General features: G+C 44.4%; 1 protein-coding gene across 5 annotated transcripts in view; it reads right to left on the reverse strand.

The window, feature by feature from the left end:
* The window catches only part of vir (VIR_N domain-containing protein), a 338,801-nt gene that overhangs the window by 58,759 nt on the left and 256,438 nt on the right, over positions 1-23,604 (reverse strand). For 4 of the 5 annotated variants that reach the window (XM_065439604.1, XM_065439605.1, XM_065439602.1 and 1 more), the window contains 3 exons: positions 15,922-15,957; positions 8,626-8,673; positions 5,115-5,211 (listed from right to left, as the gene is read on the reverse strand). In XM_065439604.1, the coding sequence (XP_065295676.1) occupies positions 5,115-5,211; positions 8,626-8,673; positions 15,922-15,957 (181 nt within the window). The remainder of the gene's footprint in view (positions 1-5,114; positions 5,212-8,625; positions 8,674-15,921; positions 15,958-23,604) is intronic. The other variant, XM_065439603.1, reaches the window with a different exon arrangement.

Below are 23,604 nucleotides of genomic sequence, written 5' to 3' on the forward strand. Positions count from 1 at the left end.
TATATACAAATGCTACGGCAAGAAATTTGGTGCGACACTTTTTGAATTTGTCGCATTAACAACAAGTTATGACTTGTAACATCTTTTCGGTTTGGTGAGTAAAGCTTTACCAAACTGAAAAGATGTTGTAAGTCACAATTTGTTCCAGTTTCAAGAAAATGAGGAGCCATACTGTGATTATGGAGACAGTGGCGATCTAACAGAGCAAAAAAAGAGAAGACAAAAATTTTGTGTCAGTTTTCCTTTAAATATAATGCCAGTAACACTACGAAAGTGGACATACTAAGCGTATACAAGTCACTCAGAAGAAATAATAAACCCAGCTGCAGTAGCAAAGATGCTTGTTAAGATTCTCTGGCAGCCCCATCAGAGAAATACTTTGCCGCAAGAAGTTCTTCAAGACATTCAGCTGAAGCGTAGGTATTGGCAGTCAAACACCGCGTTCATGGTGCTTCCGCTCGTTCTTCAATGATTTGCACTGCGAAGGCTATGGTGAAGCAGGGTGTGCAAACAATGCTCTGTCAAGGCACGTTCACACCGAAGGCGGAGCGGATAAGCAGATCCAGCCAAGCGGCCGCGGATTTTCCACTTTGCGGAAAGTATGCGGCCGCTTGGCCGGATTGCGCCCGGACCGATTTTTTCAGCACGGACAAGTTGGCCACTTTGGCCGCAGCCAATCAGAGCCCGACACTGAGGAAGCGCTCGTGAACGAATGTAAACGAATGTGTTTCACTGGGCTTTTCGCTTCTGTTTTTGAAAAGCGTCGAAACAGCAAGTTGGGCCAGTTGGTTGGGATTCATAGTAAGGTTTCTTACAGCGCAACACAAGACAAGGACAAAAGAAGGTATAAAACGACGACACGGCGCCGTGTTGTCGCTTTATACCCCCCCTTTTTTTTTGTCCTTGTCGTGTGTTGCACTGTAACAAATCTTGAAAAGCGACTACACAAGGGGCGAGTGAAATGCCAATGATCTCGTCTTCTTCGTCTGAGCTCATCATTTTGCAGAAGTAGATAGAGGATGGGCGCGCCAACCCACAACTAAAAAAATATCTAAAGTGCGCGTACAAACCCAAAGTGCCACGAGATGGCGGCACGTCCCTGAAATTGCTAAAGAAATTGCGAGATGCCCCGCCTTCCCTGCGACGTGGGCCGCCAGGCAAGCCGTCCGGTCTGAACAGGCGCTCGCGCTCACCGCCTCGCCGCATTGAAAAATCCGCTTAGCCGCTTAGACACTCCGCTTTCGGCGTGAATGTGCCTTCGGAGTGCCTACCAAGTTGACATTTCCAAATTCCCCGAGTTTTCCAGCTTTTTCCTGAGTGCCTTTGCAATATTTCCTGAGTGACACAAGACTTTCTTTTATGTCAAGACGCCTACATCATGTCGCCCAATGGTGTCACTCTCTAGTAAGCATGTAAAAAAATAAAAAAACAACTTACTCCAGTTTGAATAGTAAGAGGTAGTGTTTATCTTATTCAAAAAGAAAACAGAAGGAAGGGGTTAGTAAAATGCACAGCAAATAAAATATCTTCGAAAGGAAATAGTAAAACCCATTGCAAACTGAGTCAAACATTCTCAAATATGAATAAAAAAAAGATGCATACAGAATATTTTCGAATATGAGCTATTTCTATCAATTGAATGCAAGCTAACTGGTATGAGGCCCGAACTTTATCAGAAGTGAGACTCTCTCGCAACAGCTGGTAAGTCAACCTCAACTGTCCTGACATACTCAGCCCGTGCACAACACCTCAGTGTTGCGTTTCACTGCTTTCAAGAGTTTTTTTTTACTTGGATGAAGGACACCTGCATCTCCGTGTCAGCCAACACTTTGCTTTTAGAGTGCAAGCTCCATCAAAAAATCGGCGGCATGCTTCCTTCCCCGTTCCTTCTCAATGCGTAGGTCTTTTGTCTTCTTGTTCTCCTTAGGCTGCGCATTCGCCACACAGACTATTTGAAGCATCATCTTGGACAATTGTGCAGTCAGCGTCCGATTTTTCGGACTCCCTAGGGGCCGACAAAACGTCAAAAAAAAAAATGAATGCATGTCTTTTCCAGCCCTTAAGGGTTCAAATCGCCACAGGCGCGCCTGAAGAAGATCTGAAGGCCTGCCAGTACACTTATTAGGCATATCGGTGCTCATACTGTGGCAGAAGATGGCGAGTGTACGCGTGTATAATTAAGGAATACATACGGTGGTCCCGGGATCGAGTCCCAGACCAGGACGAATTTTTCTTCAACTGCGAGGCTTTTCTTTCAAAACCCGTATGGGCTTCCTTTGTAGCAATTGCTATGATTAGGTGGATGTCACATTTCCGCTTACTTAAATACTGTGTCCCGTGACAGTTGCCCCTTCCCACACTTGTTATGCTTCACAGCGTAACAATGCTGTAATGCGGTGAAGCGACCTTCAGGGACCGGCATTATGCAACGTGCCATGCTTTCCGAACTTCCAAGCCAGTCGCGATGACCACAAAGACGGTGTCGGTGCCATTGCTGACAGCGACGAATTACTTCAATGAAAAACACGGTACAGAATGGCAAGAAGCTTAAGCTAAGCCTAGCATTGCCGCAATGGTGGCTACGGCAGCCAGCGGATCTGCGTGCGAGTGTGCCGGTTCGAGGCGGCGAGGTTATCAAAATGGCGGCAGTTGTGGCTTTTATTAATGCCGTTTCAGACCTGCGGTCAGGGCAGAAAGTCCGGAAAATCGGACGGCAAAAGGTTCTTGCGTCCGAAATTTCAGCGTTCTTATACATTGACCCTATGGGATACCTACTGGTGCCACAAAGCCGTCCGAATTATCTGGCGTCCGGAAAGCCGCTCGTTGACTGTACTCTGGCAACTCCTCCAGCAGACGACGCGGTGTCAAAGACCATTCGTTACGATTCCTCTCTCTTACTTGGGCCAGCATTACTGTGACTTTGGGTTCCCTCGCAATAAATTTACAGCCAATTTTTCCTGATAGAAGCACAGATTCTTTGAGTTTTTCCAGACTACTCAAAATCCCTGAGAATTCCCGGTTTGTAGACTTTGTCTGTCTACCGAATATTACGATGACGCACAGTTCAAATTTGATTTTGGATGCTCACATAGACGTAACTATTTCCGATTTTGGCACCTAAACCATGCCAAATGTGGCAAATGCGATTGTCCTTGGCGAGCCACAGTGTCCTCTGCCAGTGAGCTCATCACAGCACCCTGTAACAGCCACGGTACCTACGCTACATAGTAGCCCGCAGCTACATGTAACTGCAGCATTTGCTTTGTGCATGACAGGGTTAGAGTGTGCACTCACACTGATATGCTCTTGTCTGGCTCTGCTACGTGGTGCAGACCAACTTTGTCCAGCACCAGCTTGACCGAAGAATAGTAGCCACATCCAACTAGGACATTTTGAAGCGCTATCAATAGCTCGATCATTACGAAGTGAAGTCTGCCAGGGCGTCCAACCAGGAGTGACCAGGAGTGAGCGTGCGCTGGCAAGCATGCATGTGGTCTGACCTTAAGTTTCGCATAGTTCGAGGTTTGTTGAGTGTTCAAAACTAGTCGAAATTAGTGAGATCCGACAGCTATGACACCGATAAGCAGGGTAACCAAAGTTTAATTCCTATGCGGGAGGCCACGGCCGGGCGTGAGCAGACGATAGTCAGCTTCTTCCGGAAGTATGTAATTATTATCGAAATTCGAAAACAGACTTTCACTTACTCCAGCCTGTTCATTAGACTTCGTCAATAAATATACACAGTAACAGTAGGAAGAAGCGCACTGATCCAAACACCCTTCATGATTGATGTCAGCTACTGGCCAATAGTAGCTTCATATAGGAATGCTATATTACGAAATAAAGCATCCAGAAAAGAGTGAGGAGCAGGCTTCTGCTGAAAAGAGAGCGTTTGAAAGAAAGGTGACTTCGTGCTCCGCTTGCGAGCTCCACTTGCCACGCACAACTACAGAACTTGGCTGAGATGTTCACAACAGTATATGCTATCTACAGATTGTTTTTTCACCAAGTTTGAGGGGTGGTCCAGAACCCCTTTAAGGCACGTGCCCAATGCGGACGTAGCGGCAAATGTATGAATAAAGGCTATAAAGGCAAACACAAAGCACTCCTGCGTCCCTGTCATTTTCCACTTATGAATGGAGATGCAGGCTCCGTCGCTTCGTTTTGGTTGGACGCTAATCTGCTTTTGCTCTCTTACGACACGCATTTACGGCGCTCCAAGGTTTGTCTGAACTAACTGCTGTTCAGTCAAATATGCCTGAATTAACAAGAGTCTGACGCCATTAAATATTGCATATGCCTGCTGGGACCAGAGGATGAGTCTGCATTATCCGATTTTCCAAATGAATGAGGGCTGAATAAAGAAGTTTTACTGTATCCCTAATCCTACTGTAGTTTTACTGTATCCCTAATTACCTACCACAATGTTAGTCAGCTACGGTATCTTTATCAAAGGAAGCTCCAATGGATATAGGATTTTTACTAAATGTCCTGTATAAATAGGCTTACAAGGAGCCAGAAAGTGCCTTTCATCACCTACAAGGCGTTTGCTCTCTTTTCATGATCCATATTACACTATTTTATACATATCAGAGAATGCTCAGAAGGCTAGAGAGACTTCCCTCAATGTTTGCTTGCAAACAAAAATATAGTTTGTACCATATGAAAGGACGACATAGGTATGCATAATGTAAATAGATGCTAAGTATTAAATGGAAGTGTGAAACATACCAGAAGCTGCAACTACCTGCACAGGCATCAATGTTCCATTCAATTAAAAGTAATAATGCTGTGCTTTCAACTTGTTTTGCACTGTAGTACAAAAGATGAAGCCAAAGCATAATAAATATACTAAGGATTTTACCAATCTACTGGAAAGAACAAGCAACAATTTGAGTGGAATTGTTGGTTCACTTCCTACACACAGCAGTAATGCTTGACAATGGTATTTTTAACATGACAGAGCAACTGGGCATGTTCCTCTATTTATTTTAGTATTGTATCTTGTCTCTATATTCCCAATAATTGTTTTGTGAAATTTGTCCCATTCTTTATGTTCCTTTACATACGAAATTCAAACCCAAACAGAAAGTGCTCTGAAACAAATGACTTGCCTTTCTCAGGAGTTACAGCCGCCTCTCCAAGCAACTCCATCTGGTCTTCCAGGCCATTAATCAGACTCTGAAGGGCTTTCTCATTCACCGGAAATTGCTGCAGATTAATTATACTTCAGTCAAACAAAAACAGCCAGGAGAAAAAAAAAACAAGAATAAATAAAGCTGCAGTAAGGAGACGTTGAAGGAACATCCAAGGGTTGAGTAAAGAAGCACAGAACTTCATCTAGTCAGCATGGCTTCACTGTGGCGCAGGCAGGAAAATTAGTGCACTGAAAACTTGCCAGGGATAGCAAATGCAGCACTGCACTGGCGTTTCTGTGTAGCTTTTCATTGGGCATGCACGAATACAGTCAAACCTCATTAAAACGAAACAGGATATCACGAAGTAAGTGAAACTCCTCTTGAAATCTCCATAGAGATTCACATTGCAGCATATGTAATAATGAATATAACAAAGTAATTCTGGCTCCCCTTTCAACTTCGTTAAAATGAAATTTTACTATATTCGAAATGTCAGATATGAAGGGGTGTACGGTAGTGCGATTAAAATACGGGACAAAAGAAGACACACAGGGGGACACACAGCGGTCTGTGTGTCCCTAGCACTGTGTATGTCCCTGTGTGTCTTCTTTTGAGCAACAAGCCCACATTGCAACCCTCGTGTCAGATATGAATCTTTTAATAGTTAAAATTTTTGCATTCAGTTCGTACACTACTTATTTGATAGTTTTCGAATAACCAACTGAACAAATACGGTAGACTTCCGTCAATTCAACTCCGGTTAAATCGATTCCGACCGAAGGTCCCATCCAGAGCCAATGCATTTGTATGGCTCTAAACTTCCGTTATTTCGATCATAAAATTGACCTTCACCAGATAATTCAAACTTGGCCAGTCAGCATGCACTCCCATGACGACCCTGACAGCGACCTCTGTAGAAGTCCAGGCACAGCTAAGGAAACAGTGAATGCGCTGACATCATCTCTCATCAAAAATGCTTATTTCGGACAGCCCTAGGAAGATTTTCAAGCAATAACCATGGCACACCGATGTTTGATTACGATATATATATTCAATTCTAACTTGCGCCCTTTTTTAAAAGAAAATTTGGCCGAAAATTGCCTGCGCAGTGCAATTGCACATGAAACCAAAATCGCCTTCGCAACATTTACATGCTTTGCCATATAACACAGATGTATTGCCACAAGGCTGACAATAAAACTCCGTGTGGCGAAGCTGACTTTAGAAAACCGGTTGCCATTGTTCAACACTTCTTCTTGCTAAAAATTCGGTTGTACGTTAGATTTCTATGTTGTTTACGAGCTTTAATGTTGTTTCTACTTCAGTTTACTACATTGTACACATTGAAAATTGGTGTGCATTTGATTCAGGGATGTGTTAGAATTGGGTAAGTGCTTTCAAATGAATCAATCAGCAGTGTGTTTTGTCGTTTTTTTCTGTATCTTTTTAATTTGACACACTGCATCATTTGATAAATTTTGTTGGTCCTGTCAGGGTCGAATCAACAGAAGTCAACCGTATTCAGAAGCAAACTAACTGAATATTTCAAAGTGCATTCTTGAGTGCTACCTTTCTTTTGCTCTTAGCAAGATACATGGAAACAGCAGCATGGCAGCTATGAGGAATGCTTATTGTTATTGCTGGAAGTGCAGTAGTGGGCTTGGTTTTATGCATTTGTTTCTACTGATCTACAGCTATGTGCATAATTCCCAATTTCAAGTTGCTTCCCAAGCAAATGCCATGATGAGAGAGAATTGACAGAACAGAACGCTCCGAAGTGGAAAGGTCATACGACAACAAATGCACACAGCCGATAAACCAGGCAGCCTTCTAGCAACACTGCGTTCCCACACCTGGGGTAGAGACAAGCAGAAAACAACCTCCACACAGAAAACCCACAGGTTTCTTTCCAAGTGATTATCATAGCGATGCTCATTGCAATGTTTCATTATGGTAAGATGCTATTGCCACTCTTACTTCACTCGTTGACAATTATCAATTATCTTTGAGGTGCTTGTGTGGTATGAAAATGAAAATGAGAATGTCCTCATGCAGCAGCCCAGGGCTTGCTGCATGAGGACACGCACATGGCAAAATGCATCCGAGTTATAGAATCTTAGCAGAATAATAAATACGGCAGTAAGGACAGACAGCAAGAGTGAATTATTCAATTCTCTGCATTAACTGGCCTTTATTGCAATGGCAGTCTATTTCGATTTCTTGAACAAAAGTAAATGCTTGCAGCGCTTCACCAGCATGCTTACAAAATACTGATAGGCCAAGCGATCATGAATAACACGAGAGTAGTGCCGAAGCCGTGAGTTGATGACATGACCACACATGTGCAGCAATTCAACACAGCCACACTGAGACTGACACAACCACACACTTTTTAAATTTATTTCTAGGGGCCCTTCGCCAATGTGCAGTGGGTATCTGTATCAGCTTCGGCTACCCTGGTCTTAACCCGCACTTCCCCATTGTCAAGTGCTGTGTGACCGTCCCCATCTCCTTTTCTTGCCCCTTGTGTACTCTGGTGCCGTATACAGGCAAGAGAACAGAAAGTTGTTATAGCTAAGTAATGTTTAAAACAAAACAATTTTAGCTCCTCAGTGAAGATCATTTTATCAAAGTTTTACTGTACAATCAAAAATATAACGAACACGAATATAAGGAATTACTGGATTCAAAGTAAATATAAAATGTTGTTGGCCATGTTTTATTTCAATGGAGCATTCTCCTGCTATAAAGAAATTGAAAATTTGGGATCCGACACAAAGCGAAGGAAATTTTTGCTTGCACTTGCCTCAAACATATATTCTGGAAGCAAAAATTTGAAATAAAGTGGCCAATTGATTTTTCAGATTTTTTGGACCTGCAAAATTCCTGCGGCACCACCGTATAATGGCAATAACTGATATTTCAGATGTCTCACGGTGTTTCAGGCATGAATCGCACTTGTGATGCAATAAACATGGGAGCCATAAACAAAGTTGCTGCCGTGTCAACTGCCACAAAAACGCAACTTTGGTTGCTGATTCCCTACTAAGTGGCACTGGTTAAGCCAAGGTGCCTCTTAAGTGCAGCTGGCTCAGCATGGTTGGACCATAGTCGGCAAGCTAACGTGCCAATCCCGCGCGATAAGACCAATCACACAGTTACAAATTTGCAGCGGTGCAGAGTGCACGTAATTTATTGTTGTTTCCGTGCCTTGTATCAGCACGGCAAAATGTCTATGGGTCATCAAAATTTGCAGAACTTTTGCTGGCTTGTTGGAGGCTCCCCACTTGCATTCCTTTTGCATAGACCTGACCGTGAGTTTCTCCCTCGCAGATGTATGTGTGTATGATTCTAACAAATATCAGATATAATGAATGTATTTTTGTCTCCTATGCAACTTCGTAACAAGGCTAGATTGTATTATGTAGTTAGTAATTTAAGCATTGAGCAAAAATATATATATATATATATGAAGTGCTGGTCATACCGAGTCTCCAATTTCTGGTGACTTCTTCAATTCTTCCTGATATTCGTCCTGAAAAAAGAAACAAAAAGAAAGCTTCATTTTCAAACTGCTCAAAATATCAGAAAATTTTGCATCTATGGCTAGAAAGCAGCCACCACTGCAGCTCAATTCATAGAGGAGAGAGAAAAGCATGAAGAGGTTGTAGATTTCGTTCTAAGTGGCAGCAGGTTCTTTTTTGCATTCTTGAGAACTGTGACTTTGAGTACACACCCTTTGTAGTTTATGTATGTGCTTTACTATTGAACTTCCAACACAGTACACAAGCAGCAGGAAACTTGGAATAGCAAAGACTGACAAACCACACATTGTCTTTAAATCACGCCAACTTTCTCAATGACTTTGCTGCTGCATATTTCACCTCCAAGAACTATACTGAATAAACTTGCTCAAAGCAAGTACAGTAAAACCTTGTTAATTTGGATTTCATGGGACCAAGAGAAATGCCTGTATTAACCGAATGCCAAATTATCGAGGGTATCAAGAAAACAAACATGCTTTTATTTACTGAATAAATGGGCCACTCATGTTCCTATCTTGCACAAAAGCAGTGCAGAAGCTGCACTTCTCATCATCTCGTGGCTCATTAGCACTCGCAGCGGCGAAGGCCTCACGACTTCCTTCACAGCACGGCTGCAGTGCATGTCTTCATCTGAGACAGGCTTTTTACTACAATGCGCACATCTCAATTATTTTTGTGCCAGTGAGCTGGTCGCTGTCCATCATGATGTAGCCGATGCTCTTCATCTTCGAAAGCTTGTCAAAACTAAACTACTGCTTGCTGCAACCGCTGCAGACGAAGCTGCGACCACCGTCAACGTGACCTTGCGGTGTTGAACGTGTGCGGCTGACGCAAGCACCGAGACAAAATGAAACTACCGTTTGCTTCAATTGCAGACGAAACCTTGGTTGCTATCAATGAAATCATGGATGGCGACTACGCAGTTATGAAAGCACGCTACCGACGCGCATACTGACTCCTGACTCAAAACGAAACTACTGTTTGCCGCCACCACTGCGGACGAAACCGCGGCCGCCATCGACGCGATCATGGATGGCGACTACACAGTCATGAAGGCACGCGGCCGACACGCGCACCGAGTGAAAGCAAAACTACTGTTTCCTGTAATTGCCGCAGACGAAATTGTGGCCACTACCAACGTGATCATGTATGGCAACTACGCAGTCATGAAGGCACGCAGCTAATGCGGCGTTGTGCGCTGCGGTAAACGCAAGGCTTTAAAAGCACAAATAGGCACGAAGCGTTCTGGCGTTACTGTCATTCACATGCAATTTCCACTAATGACTACGGCGATGTGGACTAGTGATGCACTAATGCAATTTCTGCTCTTTGGTGTCACACATTTGCGATGCTCTAGCACTGGCCAAGCGCCGAGAGTTGTCCGAAATAACCAACGTGTGGCCAAATACGTCTGAATTAACGAGAGTTTTATTGTATTAGATAATGCATACACCTGCCAGGACCAAAAGATCAGTCCCAATTATATGATTTTCCAGATTATTAAGGGTCGAATTGACTAGGTTTTACTGTACCCCACTAGCACACATTATTTTGCACTGCCTCAAGAAGGCAGCACAAGTACATCATCACTCCTATTTTGAATGCATTCTTTATTAAAATCTTGCGTCACCCCATCAATCAACACCACGAAATCTTTCTTCACAGAAAACTTATCTTTTGTAAAAAAATGATACGATATTCATATTATCGTACAACAAGCCCAAATTCGTAAATTTTACAAAACATTCTGGAGAATGGGCAGGTATGCTTTGGGTACAATTGAAGTGAGGACTGCATAAAAAGATTCTGCCGCAGGACAACTGCGGTTGTAATGCAGAGGGACCAGTTCTTAAGTGAATGCAAGGCGCAGAACTCTCCTGTTCAAGAATTTCTACCCTTGAAGGCACCTCACCAGGTTACATAGCAGATTATGATTATACGCTGAAAGTTGTTATGTGCCCTCTAGGGAGTGTTCTACCACAAGAATTTTGCAAATTGGTTCATGAACCGTTTCACTTCCCCTCCCAAGTTATATCGTGTTGTGCACACGTACAACCCCCTGCAACTCCCAAGTATACTCGTGTTGCCTTTTTATCTCACTCGATGCAACTCCCAAGACAACTTGTGTAAAAAAAAAACTCGTGGCTACATCGCGCTGTATTTGGAGAGGTCACATAAACACACAGAACATTATTTTTCTACAGTGCAAAGGACACGGACGAGACACAGCACTGTGTATGTGCACTCATCTCGTCCATGTCCTTTGTGGTGTAGAAAAGGAATGTCACACCAACTTGCCCAAGCTTTAAAAATGTCAACATAGAACATGTAGGCCAAATTTTAGACAACAGATGGAGTGTGCATGACATCCGCATTACTTGTCTGTCTCAGCAGCGCATCCATGGCATGTGAACGCGCCACATGCGTCTACACTTTGACAGACAAGAAATTTAGGGACTGCTGATGAATTTGGACTGGGGTAAAAGTGTCAACAACGAAGCAGCTCAGCTAAATGGCTTGTTGAGCGAAGACAGTGAAGAAGAGCCTCTGCAGCCTAAGAATCTGAGCAAGAGGAGAAAACATGACGAATGTTAGCTGGAAGAAGAAAGAATTCAAGCCTTAGAAGCATGTTTTTGACCCATCTTTTCCAGGCATCTGCAATGGCATCACAGCGGTGGCCAGTGAGCTTGAGGTTTTTGAGAGTTTGTTTACACCAGTAAGGAGTGAGAAAAAGAACTTTGTATGAGGAGAGAGTCAGAAAGAAACTTGCCAGTGAAAGGGTTAATAGCTAGGATAGAAGTATTTCAGTGTCACAAACACGATTTCAGGAAGCGAGCATCAGCACCAACATAGACACTCTCTGCACTTGCCCCTCTCTAGCCTCTGCAAACGAAATTCTTTCCTTGCATTCCCCCATACTGGAGCTAGAGGAGTCTGTGAAGCTTACATCACGGACCCCGCCTTCTTTTTTTGTACACCCCCCCCCCCCCCCCTGCGCACCTCGCTTTTTTGTTGGCGCACTTGCGCTGACGGTCTTGCACGCAAGCTGTCACATTTGTCTCATTTCATAACGTGCGCAGGAACACCTGACTAGCTGCATAAGTCAGTGCTACACAAACACCGAGGCAGACCCAAGGAGGTCAGAGCATGATCGCATGCTGGAACACAGGAGAAAATAACATAGTTTTGCCTTCTGTGTGCACGCGATTTCACATGGGAACAAGCAAACAATATGGAAGCACATCTCTCTTGCAATGGTATAACATAAAACAAAGACATGCAATCGTTTGGTTTGCAGGTTTTATTATTTCTCTAAACTTTATTTCAGCTATTGAAGCAACAGATTAAACAAATATAACTGCTGTTGCCTTCAATAATTCTCAAAGTTACGTGCCACCGTGAGTGACGTCCCAGCATGGTGAACTAGGCAAGCACATTTGCGCGATTGACGTCAACTCTCCGGCTGGGAGCACACCGTGCATGTGGAGACGGCACAGGTTATTTGGTTTGAAATTTCAGATCTTTTCGTGGCACCTAGCGGTCTAATATATTGCAGGTATGATCGTTAGCGCACAGTGTATGCTCTGTGCTTGACAGTTTGAAATGGCCAGACTTCGTGAGGAGCCCCTTATACGCTTTTAGGCACCGTATAGAGTCAAACCTCAATATAACGAACCTCAATTTAATGAAATTCGTGATGAAACAAACTACATTAACTCATGTATTTTTTTTTACGATTTAATGAAGTAATTTGGTGACATGGTTTCAATTTAGCTAAGTTTTCGGCCATTTCAAGCACACGGCACCAGCCGCCTATTTCCAGAACGACACCCGGCACACCGCCTGGCAACCTTGGAACTCTCCGACGTCAGCAACCGCGGGACCACATTGCGCGCAATATAAGCAGCAAGGAATCTCCAAATCCTCTGGGCACAACACCGCCAGACCAACGATGTTCACAACGCTCCTAACCTTCCAGGTGCTGACGTACCTGATACCTGGACCCGTTTGCCCTTCCTTCACCGCCCAAAGTCCGTCTGGAACCACCTACCTGCACTGAGTAAGTTCTCTGCCAACCTCCCACCCTCCTGTCAAGCCAAATGGCACCAGCCGCCTATTCTAAACCTTGCAAAAATTCTATTCCTATTCCGCTTATTCTAAACCTATGCGAAAATGCTCTTGGTTTAACATTGAACAGCAGCGATATTAAGCATGCACACAGCCTTGGAAGATTCTCCGCAACAAAAAAACACCCTGTAGTAGTAAAACTGGCGTAAGCTAAAAGATACATGTTTTGCCGTCAGAGAAGATTTTGCCTCAAGTACGCGCTTTGCACGCTCAAAATTGTTAAAATTTATCCAGCCCCAAAAATGCGCATTTAGGCTCAGCCTGGACAAGCTATAAAAGGGCTGCAGTATGTAAAAATAAAATTAAATGAAATGAATATAGCAAAGAAGTATAAGAATGTCAGCCGAGGAAAAAGCTATTTCAAGCGCGCTTCTGCACAAAAAGTGAGAGGAAAAAGCACCGTCCAACCGTGCGCACCGAGACGTGGCAGGCAGAAAACACTGCTGTGCCATTTGTCACGTTGGCAAACAACTGCCAACGACCGTGGGGTGGCGGCGGCTCACAGCACTCAGAGAAACACGAGAGCTAACTATTCCTTCTCCGCAAGGAGATGGGGAGGGAGTTCACGCATTATAACATGATCAAGCACATTGTCAGGAATGGAGGAACAGAGGCAGGAACGTAAGCCTATCTGCCTTCTTCTCCAAGCGTGCGTCCACGCACGAGCCAGGCGCTGTATCTTGGACGTTTTTTCCGCAGCAAATGCTAAGTACGAGTCGAGACATTCGGTGCCTTGATGCACGTTGCATTTCAGCGTGTGTAGTGTTCTTTTCCGCATCGATTTCAGCGTGTGTAGTGTTGGCGGTCGTGTAATCACAAGTCTCTGAAACACAGTGAAAAGTGCTTGCTCACGCTGTAACAGCGAGTTCTTGCTTGGTCATCGATAAAACTATGAACCTTACTTCGTGTAGTTGTCTCCTTGCTGTGATTTTTCTTGTTTCTCGTTGGTTTTTTTTCTCCAGGATGGATATCTGTATCTCGTTACACTTTTGTTTTTAATTTATGGGGACCAGCTACGAGCACTAAGTGTGGTCAGCCATGGCATCCAAGATTCACGGCGCCACGCGACGCAACACACACGAAGCTTGGACGCCATGAGTCACGTCGAAGCACTGCTCTTGGCGGAATCTGCACCCCACACGCTGGCACTCATAACCGCGCTATTACGGACTTGCCTCGCAATTTGTTTATAAGAGCTTACTAAGATACTATCCACCCGGAATGAAGTTTTTAATTTAATGAAGTTTTTCACTGCAAGCACAATTTCATTATATCCAGGTTCGACTGTATAGGGATTTTTTCATATTTATTATTTACCGTATTTACTCGCATAATGATCGCACTTTTTTGTCAAAAAAATTGACGCAAATTCAGGGGTGCGATCATTACGCGGGTTAAATTTCCCGCGAAAAAAAAATTTTTTTTTCGTCCCGCATTTGCTGCGGGATAGCGGGTGCGGGACACCAAAACAAAAATGGTGGCCGGAGGAGCAAGCCGAACGCGATTTTTTTTTCTTCTCGCGAGTACATTACGAGCATTGAAACAGTTTCTTCCGTATCAGTGATGAATAATATTGTTAATATCGGCAAGTTTGCGGCAATAACGTGGCCATGTCCACTTTGAGGGGACAGAAACAGGTGGGCGCGCTTAGCTGTCAGTGACATAGAAATGCATGGCCGACGTGCTGCGGAAACTGCGGCATTTGTCTTCACTACTATCCTAATACGACACGTTTCCGCTAAGGGTGGGCGAATATCTTAGCTGTGTTACAAGCGTTGGCGTATGAATAGGGTACACTTTTAACGTATCAGAGTAAACGTGGCTACTATCATTGCCGCGCGCGATTTGTTGCGTGCTTTTGAGTGCAGATGAAAAGAATCGAAACGCGCCTTTATTGTTTTTGTTGACATGAACCATTATAAAGCAACCCATAATAAAGGCAAGGTTGGTTGTACCTCTTTTTGTCATGGAAGTGCGGAAAGTGATGAAATTAATGAAATCAGGCATCTACTTAAGAATGTTTGGTGCGTGCAGGCCGCTTGGCGTGTCTTGAAGAGTCGTTCGCCTAGCATTCGACAGACGGTAAGCGCGATCATTATTAGCTAGACTTAGCACACGACATATCGCTGCGGCAAGTTCGGGGTGCGATCATTACACGGGACATAAAAAAAATCGAATTTTGACGGCAAAATTTAGGGGTGCGATCATAACGCGAGTGCGATCATTATGCGAGTAAATACGGTAGTCAGTGTCACCTTATTTGCATCCGTTTAAAACAATGTGCGGTACTGCAGTAATACACTTCTCTTTTTCAATGAGAACAATTATTTATGAGCATCTGGTGGCCTGCTGTTCTCATTTTATTGTTATTATTAATTTCTTTCTTTGCATTCTTTTTTTATTCATCAGCCCACCTTCTTCTAGGACCTTTTGTCCCCTTAATCTCATTCCTTGCAGTGTAGCATGTAGGTATATATATCCTGACTAAACCCTCTGCTTTTCAATAAACAGCTTTCTTCTTTGCTCTATGTTGTTGTCATGGTGGCCAGATAAATTGAAAGTAGTCTATCATTTACAAGCTCCACAGTTGCCTGGACACCCACTTAGACATGGTATTACATACACCTGCAAAATGATGGATATGAGCCTTATTTTTTAACCAAGTGAAATCCAACTGAACTTAATATTTCACCTTGTTTAGAAATGCAGAAAATAAAATTTATATTCAATTCGATATTCCAGGATCGTTTTTCTCAAATACTATTTGTACTCTATTAAAACTAACACTATTCAAACACCACTAAAAAGTTATTTTTAGTTTATTTAATAAAGCATGCATAAAACTGCCCACATAAAAAAAATTTTCACTTTATTGTCACCTAAAAAACATTTTGCTCATTTTTTCTCTAAATAAATAACTCAAGAAAAATTTTAAGCTGAAATAAAAATTGTGACCCTGGGGGCATTCATTCTGAAAAAAATTTGACCCTCAAGGGGTTTATGAAATACAGCTTATAATGAACTCCATTTCCCTTCACCATCTATTTGTTATATTGAGGGTTTACTGTACGTTTTGTATCATGAAGCAAACAAATATATGGAATTCTTACCGCGTCTCTAATTTCCGCCAGCTTCTTTAACTTTTTCTGAAAAATAAACAAAATTACAAATAAGCAGGTCACTCAAAATTTCTAAATTATTTCCATCTCCTCTAAAAAATAGTCACCATAAAAGCTCAGTTCACACAGCAGAGTAAAAAAACATATGCCAGTTGTAGGCTTGATTCCCAGTGGCAGGGTTCACAGTAGAAGCTTTGGCATGAATGGGCGCCCCATAAAATACCCACCACAGCGCCCCAGACGCTATACATTAGAACCTAGTTCGTACATATTAGAAAAAAAGCGAGAAAATATGTACTAACCAAGAAAACGTATCATCTAAAGTCACTGAAAAATTTGACAGATTCAACTGTAGCTGACAACTATGTAATGCAAAGCATAGCGCAAATAGTCCTGGCACGAGACACCAGTGCATGCTGAGCTGGTGGGGTCCAGGCGGCCTGAGACGTGCATTGTCATTTTTGCGGCTTAGGCAAGCTTATATTTACGTTCCTTGAATTCGGCCTGATTTCAAGCAGGGGTTTCTGGCACCAAGTTTTAACGTGACCACGCATCGTGAATTTTTAAGGCAAGAGATGCTGACATGTGTCGAACTGGTGACGCATACCGGAGACGCACATCGTCGTTTTCATATTGTGTAGTTTTTTAACATGGTGACGGGCCACCGAAATGAAATCGATCTGATGGGCAATGCCAGAATATCGTTCGTATGATGCTGACAAAGTGAAACATGATGCTCACTTCCCACCGCCTGGATCAGTAAACGTTAGCAGGTTTGGGTTATTGCCTATGAAAAGGGTGAAGTAAGCTTTCAACGGCACTGTCCCCCATGTGCTGTGAAGAAGATAAGTGAAGATGCTTATTGCAATAGAGTTGGTGGCGATAGCTGTGAATGCGGCGTGCAATGACTCAGGAAGAGATTTGCTGGTACTGGAATTGGAGACTGAGTGTGCCAGCGTTTTCACGAGAGACAGGCGGGTTATTATTGCGGGGTAAGCTGCTGCGGCAGGTGGCTACTGTTCTCGATCGCATGCGCCTCACACCTTTTCTTGTTTACATGGGATCTAGCAGCGAGAAAACATATCACACGATCACAGTTTGGCGATGCACTGGATGTTGGTGCTAAAAGATCCCATTTCTCAGGAATGTATGAACCAGTAAAAAAGAAGACTAGATGTACTAGGTAATTTTTGTGTTCTCGATCACGAACGTTGGCACCGAGAAATCATACTAAAGGGATCGTATCAACGAGGTTCTACTGCATTTATTATCTATTTCGCTTTCAATAAAGACATTTTCACAATGATGAAGGGTGCTATTCGAAGCATTTGAGTGCGGGTGCATTATACACCCTTGGTTGAAATTACTATCCCTTCTTTCCGGAGATTAGTATACCTCACCCCCCCAGCAATCGAAGGTGCCCTCTATCTTCACATCCTGTTATACAGTCGAAACCCGCGGTAACAAAATCCCGAGGGAACGAAATTTTCGCCGCAACGAAATATTTTTGGATCCCCGGCGAACAGCCATAGGACTCAATGCATTTCCTATCTTGCAACAACGAAACTTTTTTCTATAGCAATCCCTCATCAACGAAATTTTCTGAAACGACAGTCTGCAAATAATCTACTCATGTAACACTAGTTGTGTCCGGAAACTGCTCAAATGCATTCGTTGTGCACTTAAATTGCTTTAACTACCGCCACAGCACACTTGTGTAGCCGCTGCCACCATTGTTTACAATAAAAAAAGCTTTGCCCCACCTCTCGTGACAGACGACAGTGATGATGATGATGGTGGTCGTTTGCCCGTCGCAACGGGTGACTGCGCAGTGTCCGGGCCAAAAATGCAATTGGCATTTAAATGATACAAATAAAAAATGACAAGAACCGTAGGCGATCTCGCAGTGAGCACATGTTATTTAATCCTGTGTGCCGTTACAGCTTGTGCTAAAGGCGGAGCAAAACGCCTGCGTGCGTGGCAGCCAAATCGACATCTACTACACGTGAAAGCTCCGATAACCCGGATGATGCTTTAGTATCAGTGGGCTTTGTGTACCGCCGCACATGGTCGTGTGCTCAGTGTCGTTGGTGCTAGAGTGTGTCAATTGTGTGTCTCTGTGCCAATCGGACCGTTTGCTTTGACAGCCTGCTAAGATGCCGCCTCCAGCCAAAAAGAGGAAATTTATGACACTGCAGGATAAGGCTGCAATTATTGCCCAAGCTGAAAAGGGCAGGAAGAAAATGGATATCGCCGAAGAATTTGGAATTGCGTGCAGTTCGATATCGCAATTCTGAAAAACAAGGCCTCCATTCTCAGCGCGCTCAGAAATGGTGGGAGTGCGAAAAACAAGAAAGACGGTGAGTGCTGCGGCTTTTCCAGACGTTGACAAGGCGGTGTTTGCATGGTTTTGTGAACAGCGTGCCAACAAAGTGCTGCTGTCTGGCAGTGTTCTGCAGCAGAAAGTGCTGGACTTCGCATGCATTCTCGGGCACGCTGATTTTAAGGCTAGCCCTGGCTGGTTGAGCCGTTTCAAAGCCCACCACGACATAGTGGCCAAAGTCATTTCCGGGGAGGCAGCAGCCGTCGACCCTTTGACAACGTCGTCGTGGCTGCTGACCAACAAAGAACTATTGGACCAGTACAAGCCCTCGGACATTTACAATGCAGATGAGACGGCCTTATTCTACGAGATGCTGCCATCGAAGACCCTGGACTTAAAAGGCCCGAAATGCCGCGGGGGGAAACACAGCAAGCGGCATGTAACAACTTTGTTGTGCCCCAACATGGACGGCACAGATAAACGGCCACTGCTTGTAATCGGCAGAAGTAAGAAGCCTTGCTGCTTCAAGGGAAATCGTCGGCTGCCCGTACAGTATACCGTGAACCTGAAGGCATGGATGACCCGGGCCATATTTGGCAGCTGGCTCGAGGCCTTTGATACGGACATGCGGAAGGCAGGCAGATCGGTCTGCCTTTTTTTGGACAATTGCAGTACCCATCATATCAATAACATGGAACTGGGAAACGTGCGCTTGGTTTTTTTTCCACCGAACTGCACTTCCGTGCTGCAGCCGCTTGATCAAGGCGTCATTCGTAGCGTCAAGTGCGCCTACAAGGAGAGGCTGATTCAGCGTCTGCTGCTGAACCTCCAGTTGAAGCGTCCCACCGTAGTGGACATGTTCATGGCGCTTGAGATGATGGCCGCCGCATGGGTTGCGACATCGCCAGCCGTGATAGCTAATTGTTTTAATCATGCCGGCTTCACTGCCACTCGGCAAGCATCATGCGCTGATCCAGTGGCATCGCAAGATTCGCCTGAAGGTGCACTAGTTGACAGTGCTGACGGCGCAGTGCTGCCATCGCTGACCCACGCATGGGATGAACTTTCTACCGTGACAGATAGTGTTCCGGATGGCCTCAGCATCGATGAGTTCGTTTGTGTGGATGAAGGTGTTGTCGTCCGTGAAGAGATGACTGATGAGGTCACCATAAGTAGCGTTTGCCAAGGTGCCAACGACGCCGACGACCACCAGACACCAAATCAAGAGAGGACTGCGAACCCGCGAGATGTGTTGAACGCCTTCGATGTAATTAGATCATTTTTCGGTGAGCATGATGACGACGTGGCAATGGACCACTTCTTGCAGTGCGAGTCGAGAGCAGTAAAGTTGCTGGAAGGCAAGGCTCGGCAAAGTAAGCTGACTGACTTTTGGCAATAATTTTTTTTTTTTGCAAGCCAATTTCCTTCTCTGTCTTTTCTGCCTCATTCTCGCGCTAACGAAATTCCCGCAAAAGCGAAATGTTTTGCTTTCCCCAGCGATTTCGTTATTGCGGGTTTCGACGGTATTCGCAGTTACATTGCATACTTGGAAAAGGGGAGCAGTATTCTCAAATGATCGCTTTCAAGAGTACAATCACTTTAGTGAGATTTCACACTCGGCACCGAGCCACAAGCCTTAACGAATCTTTGTAAATATCTCAATAGTGTATATATAATGTATGTGTGTGTGACTGTATGTGCTGCTAAGTGTTTACAGTGAGACCATGTTACTATGATGACCACATAAATGAACTTTGCAGATTAACAAACTTTTCTGAAATCCCCTGCTGACTTCTTAACTTTTTCTGTATCGCGCCCATTCGAAATAGTTAGCCCGCTAACGATAGTTTGAAACACCACTTTCGAGACCTCCCACGCCACTCACGGACACACCGTGCTATCGGACATGAAGGAGGAGAACTATATTTTTGTTATCTAAGCAGTTCGTTTTCTTCCAACCAGGCAGCGACTTTTTTTTAAATGCTTTGACGTTTCGCTTTGACGTTTCGTTGTTGTTCTGTCGGGCACAGAAAACGGTTTGTGACGTGCACAACTAATGTAGTCTACCAAATTCCCCTGTCCTGCGGCAGTAAATATGTAGGACAGACGGGCAGGTGCTTAAACGATCGACTAAGAGAGCATTGTAACAACGTCCGCAGCACTGTACAAGGCCACTTGGGCATCCATTGCCGGGAATGCGGCTGCGTGCCATTCCTTGATGATATGCAAGTTTTAGCGAGACACTGCTCACAGCTCACCCGGGAAATTGTGGAAGCTGATTTCATCAGAAAACTTGGAAGTATTTGCGTTAGTGCACCCTCAATTGTGCTGACCCCTGGTGAAGTCGCGTTTCTAAACAGATAGAAATCGTAATGCTGAATTTTTTATTATTTTATTATTTTTTCAGGTGACCATGTTTTTTAGTTCAATGACTTGCTGTTAGAACACCCCATGTGACTGTCGTACATTTTCTGCGCATGCCTCTTCTTGTATATATACACACGATGTGGCAATGCGAATAAAATATTGTTGGAAGTCAGCGCTGTGTATGTCGTCTATCGCTGTCCTTGTCCTTTGCACTGTACGTTATTTTTGATCATGAATTACCAACTAGCCCAAGCAACCACCCTTGTGACCTTTAGAACACACCGGAAATCTTTAGATCTGACCGCAGCCGCGACAAAACGGTTTGCAGTAGAAAATGAAACTTACCAGCTGATTGATGTTCCAGGGCTAATTTGACACACTTTTGCCGACCGTGCTAAAGTCAGATGAATCAAAATCATCTTCCGAGTCGATGCTGCTACCACCATCAAAAAATTCTGACAGACTCCACTTAATCCGTGGAAATTCGCCTTTTCAAAGGGCAGCTACGCGCGACGTTGACGCCATGTTGGAAGCTATGAGGGCTTGTCACGCCTAATCAAAGGGAGCTTTGAAAATCCCCTCGCAGTGTAAAAAAGAAACACAAAAGTGAAACTAGAACAATAGTCCTCTTTAGGCGCTGGATGATGCTAGCTGCTCACAAGCGCTCCAAGCACGGCAAAATTTGAAGTTGAATTCAACGTTTGAAGAATTCGAAGTGAAGCCATCGACAATATGTTATCAATGGGTATAGGTACAGACAGGAAAGTGTTAAGTATTTATATACGATAAATCAGAAGCCATAACGTTCGAGCAATATTTACATAGAGCGCATGCGATGTGAAAGCTTGCAAGAAACAATGCACTACTGATGGCACTGGCACGCAGGGCACCAAGCGCTGAGCATCTGGTGATGCAATGTGTTGTGTTGAACAAGTCACTGCTCACTGAAAAAGAGACCCAATGAAAATAGTGTCCTAAGGATAGCAATGAAGAGTGTAGAAGCACGACAGCCCACCATTTGAGCCATAAACAAAAGTGGTTGTTGGTGGCTCGTAAGACCTCTTTCTATTCCTTATACAAATTATTATATTCATTGCCTGTAGCACCATACAGCAGCACAGTCAAACCTCAATATAAGGAACATGGATATGACAAATTATAGGATACAACAAAGTACATTAAAACTGGTTGGGCACGCTGCATTTCCCTGGGTTAACCAACAGCTATAACGAAACCAGAAGTACAAGATCCAATGCAATATCAGATATAGCGAAGAAAATATTTGCTCACTCACAAATCAAAACATGTTTCTCGGGAGGCAGGCTTCGAGCAACATTTCTGGCACAGCAGCAAGACAGCATGCTTGGCACTGAGCAAGAAGTGCTACCACTCATAGACGGTGATGTTTCCAGTGACAAGTGACGCGAAAACTCTCAAAAGTGATCGTATTGCTTACTAACACACACTGCATATTATAGTGCAGGTTGCAAAATGTGGTACTTGTAGCGGCAGTGTTGTCGCTACTCACTATTACGTATAGCAAACTGTAGCTCCAGCCACGGCCAGTCTGGAGGATGTGTCTCGTATCTGACCAGACATACACTACAGAGCGGCCATGCTCAAGAGTGTGATGTGCTTCAACGCGATGCACCCTTAACAGCCAGAGATTCTTTAAAGGGCCCCTCACCAGGTCTGGCCATTTCAAACTGACAAGCGCAGCGCGCACAATTCACCAGGTCTGGCCATTTCAAACTGACAAGCGCAGCGCGCATTGTGCGCGCTGCGCTTGTCAGTTTGAAATGGCCAGACCTGGTGAGGGGATGCGCGCTAAGGATCGTGCCTGCAAAGTATTATCCCACTACGTTCCCTAGAAAAGAACTGAAATTTCAAACCAAACGCCCTACGCCCTTCTTCTCGCGGGCGCCGCACTCCCAGCCGAAGAGTTGATGTCAATCGCGCAAGTGCGCCTACGTAGTTCACCGTGCTGTGGCATCAATGTGGCATGTGACTTCGAGAATTATTCAAAGCAACCGCAGTTATTTGTTTAATGTGCTGCTTCAATAGAGGAATTGAGTCAAGTTTAGAAAAATAATAAAACCTACAAACTGAATGCCTGCGTGCTTTCTGTCGTACTGCAGAAAGAGAGATGTACTTCCGTTTCATCTGCTTGTTCCCATGTCATGCAGTCGTGCACGCAGAGTAAAACTATGTCATTTTCTGCCGTGTTACAGCGCGCGATCATGCTTCGTGATCCGCTTGCGTCTGCCTCAGTGTTCCTGTGCGCAGCATAGAAGGTTGTTCACTGTGTGAAACAAGACAAATGCAATTGTTCGCGTGCGAGACCGTCAGCGGAAGTGTGCCAGCAAAAAAAGCGAATTGGGCGTAGAGGGGGGGGGGGGGGGGGCAGAGAGAGAGAGGAAAGAAGGCGGGGTCCGTGACGTACGCGTTACACAATCCTCCAGCTCCGGTATGAGAGAACGCAAGGCAAGGAAGAAATTACATTTGCAGAGGAGAGAGTGTCTAGTTGGTGCTGATGCTCGCCTCCTGAAATTATGGGTTCACAGCACTGAAGCATTTCTATCTCGGCTATTAACCCTTTCACTCACAAGTTTTTATCTGATGTTCTCCTCACTCCCCACATGCGTAAACAAACTCTCAAAAACCGTGAGGAGCTCACTGGCCACCGCTGTGATACCAGTGCAGATGCCTGAAGAAGATAGTCGAAAGCATGCTCCTAAGGCTTGAATTCTTTCTTCTTCCAGCAGACATTTGTCAGATTTCCTCCTCTTCCTCAGATTCTTAGGTGGCAGGAGCTTTTCCTCACTGTCTTCACTTGACAAACCATTTTGTTGAGCTGCTTCATCAATGTCACTTTCAGCTCAGTCCGAATTCATCAACAGTTCCTAAATTTTTTCGTCCGCCAAAGCGCAGACGCATGTGGCCTGCTGATCCTCCAGCTCCGGTATGGGAGCACGCAGGGAAGG

The sequence above is a fragment of the Dermacentor albipictus genome, chromosome 1 (assembly GCF_038994185.2).
Source record: "Dermacentor albipictus isolate Rhodes 1998 colony chromosome 1, USDA_Dalb.pri_finalv2, whole genome shotgun sequence".
Classification (NCBI taxonomy): Eukaryota; Metazoa; Arthropoda; class Arachnida; order Ixodida; family Ixodidae; genus Dermacentor; species Dermacentor albipictus.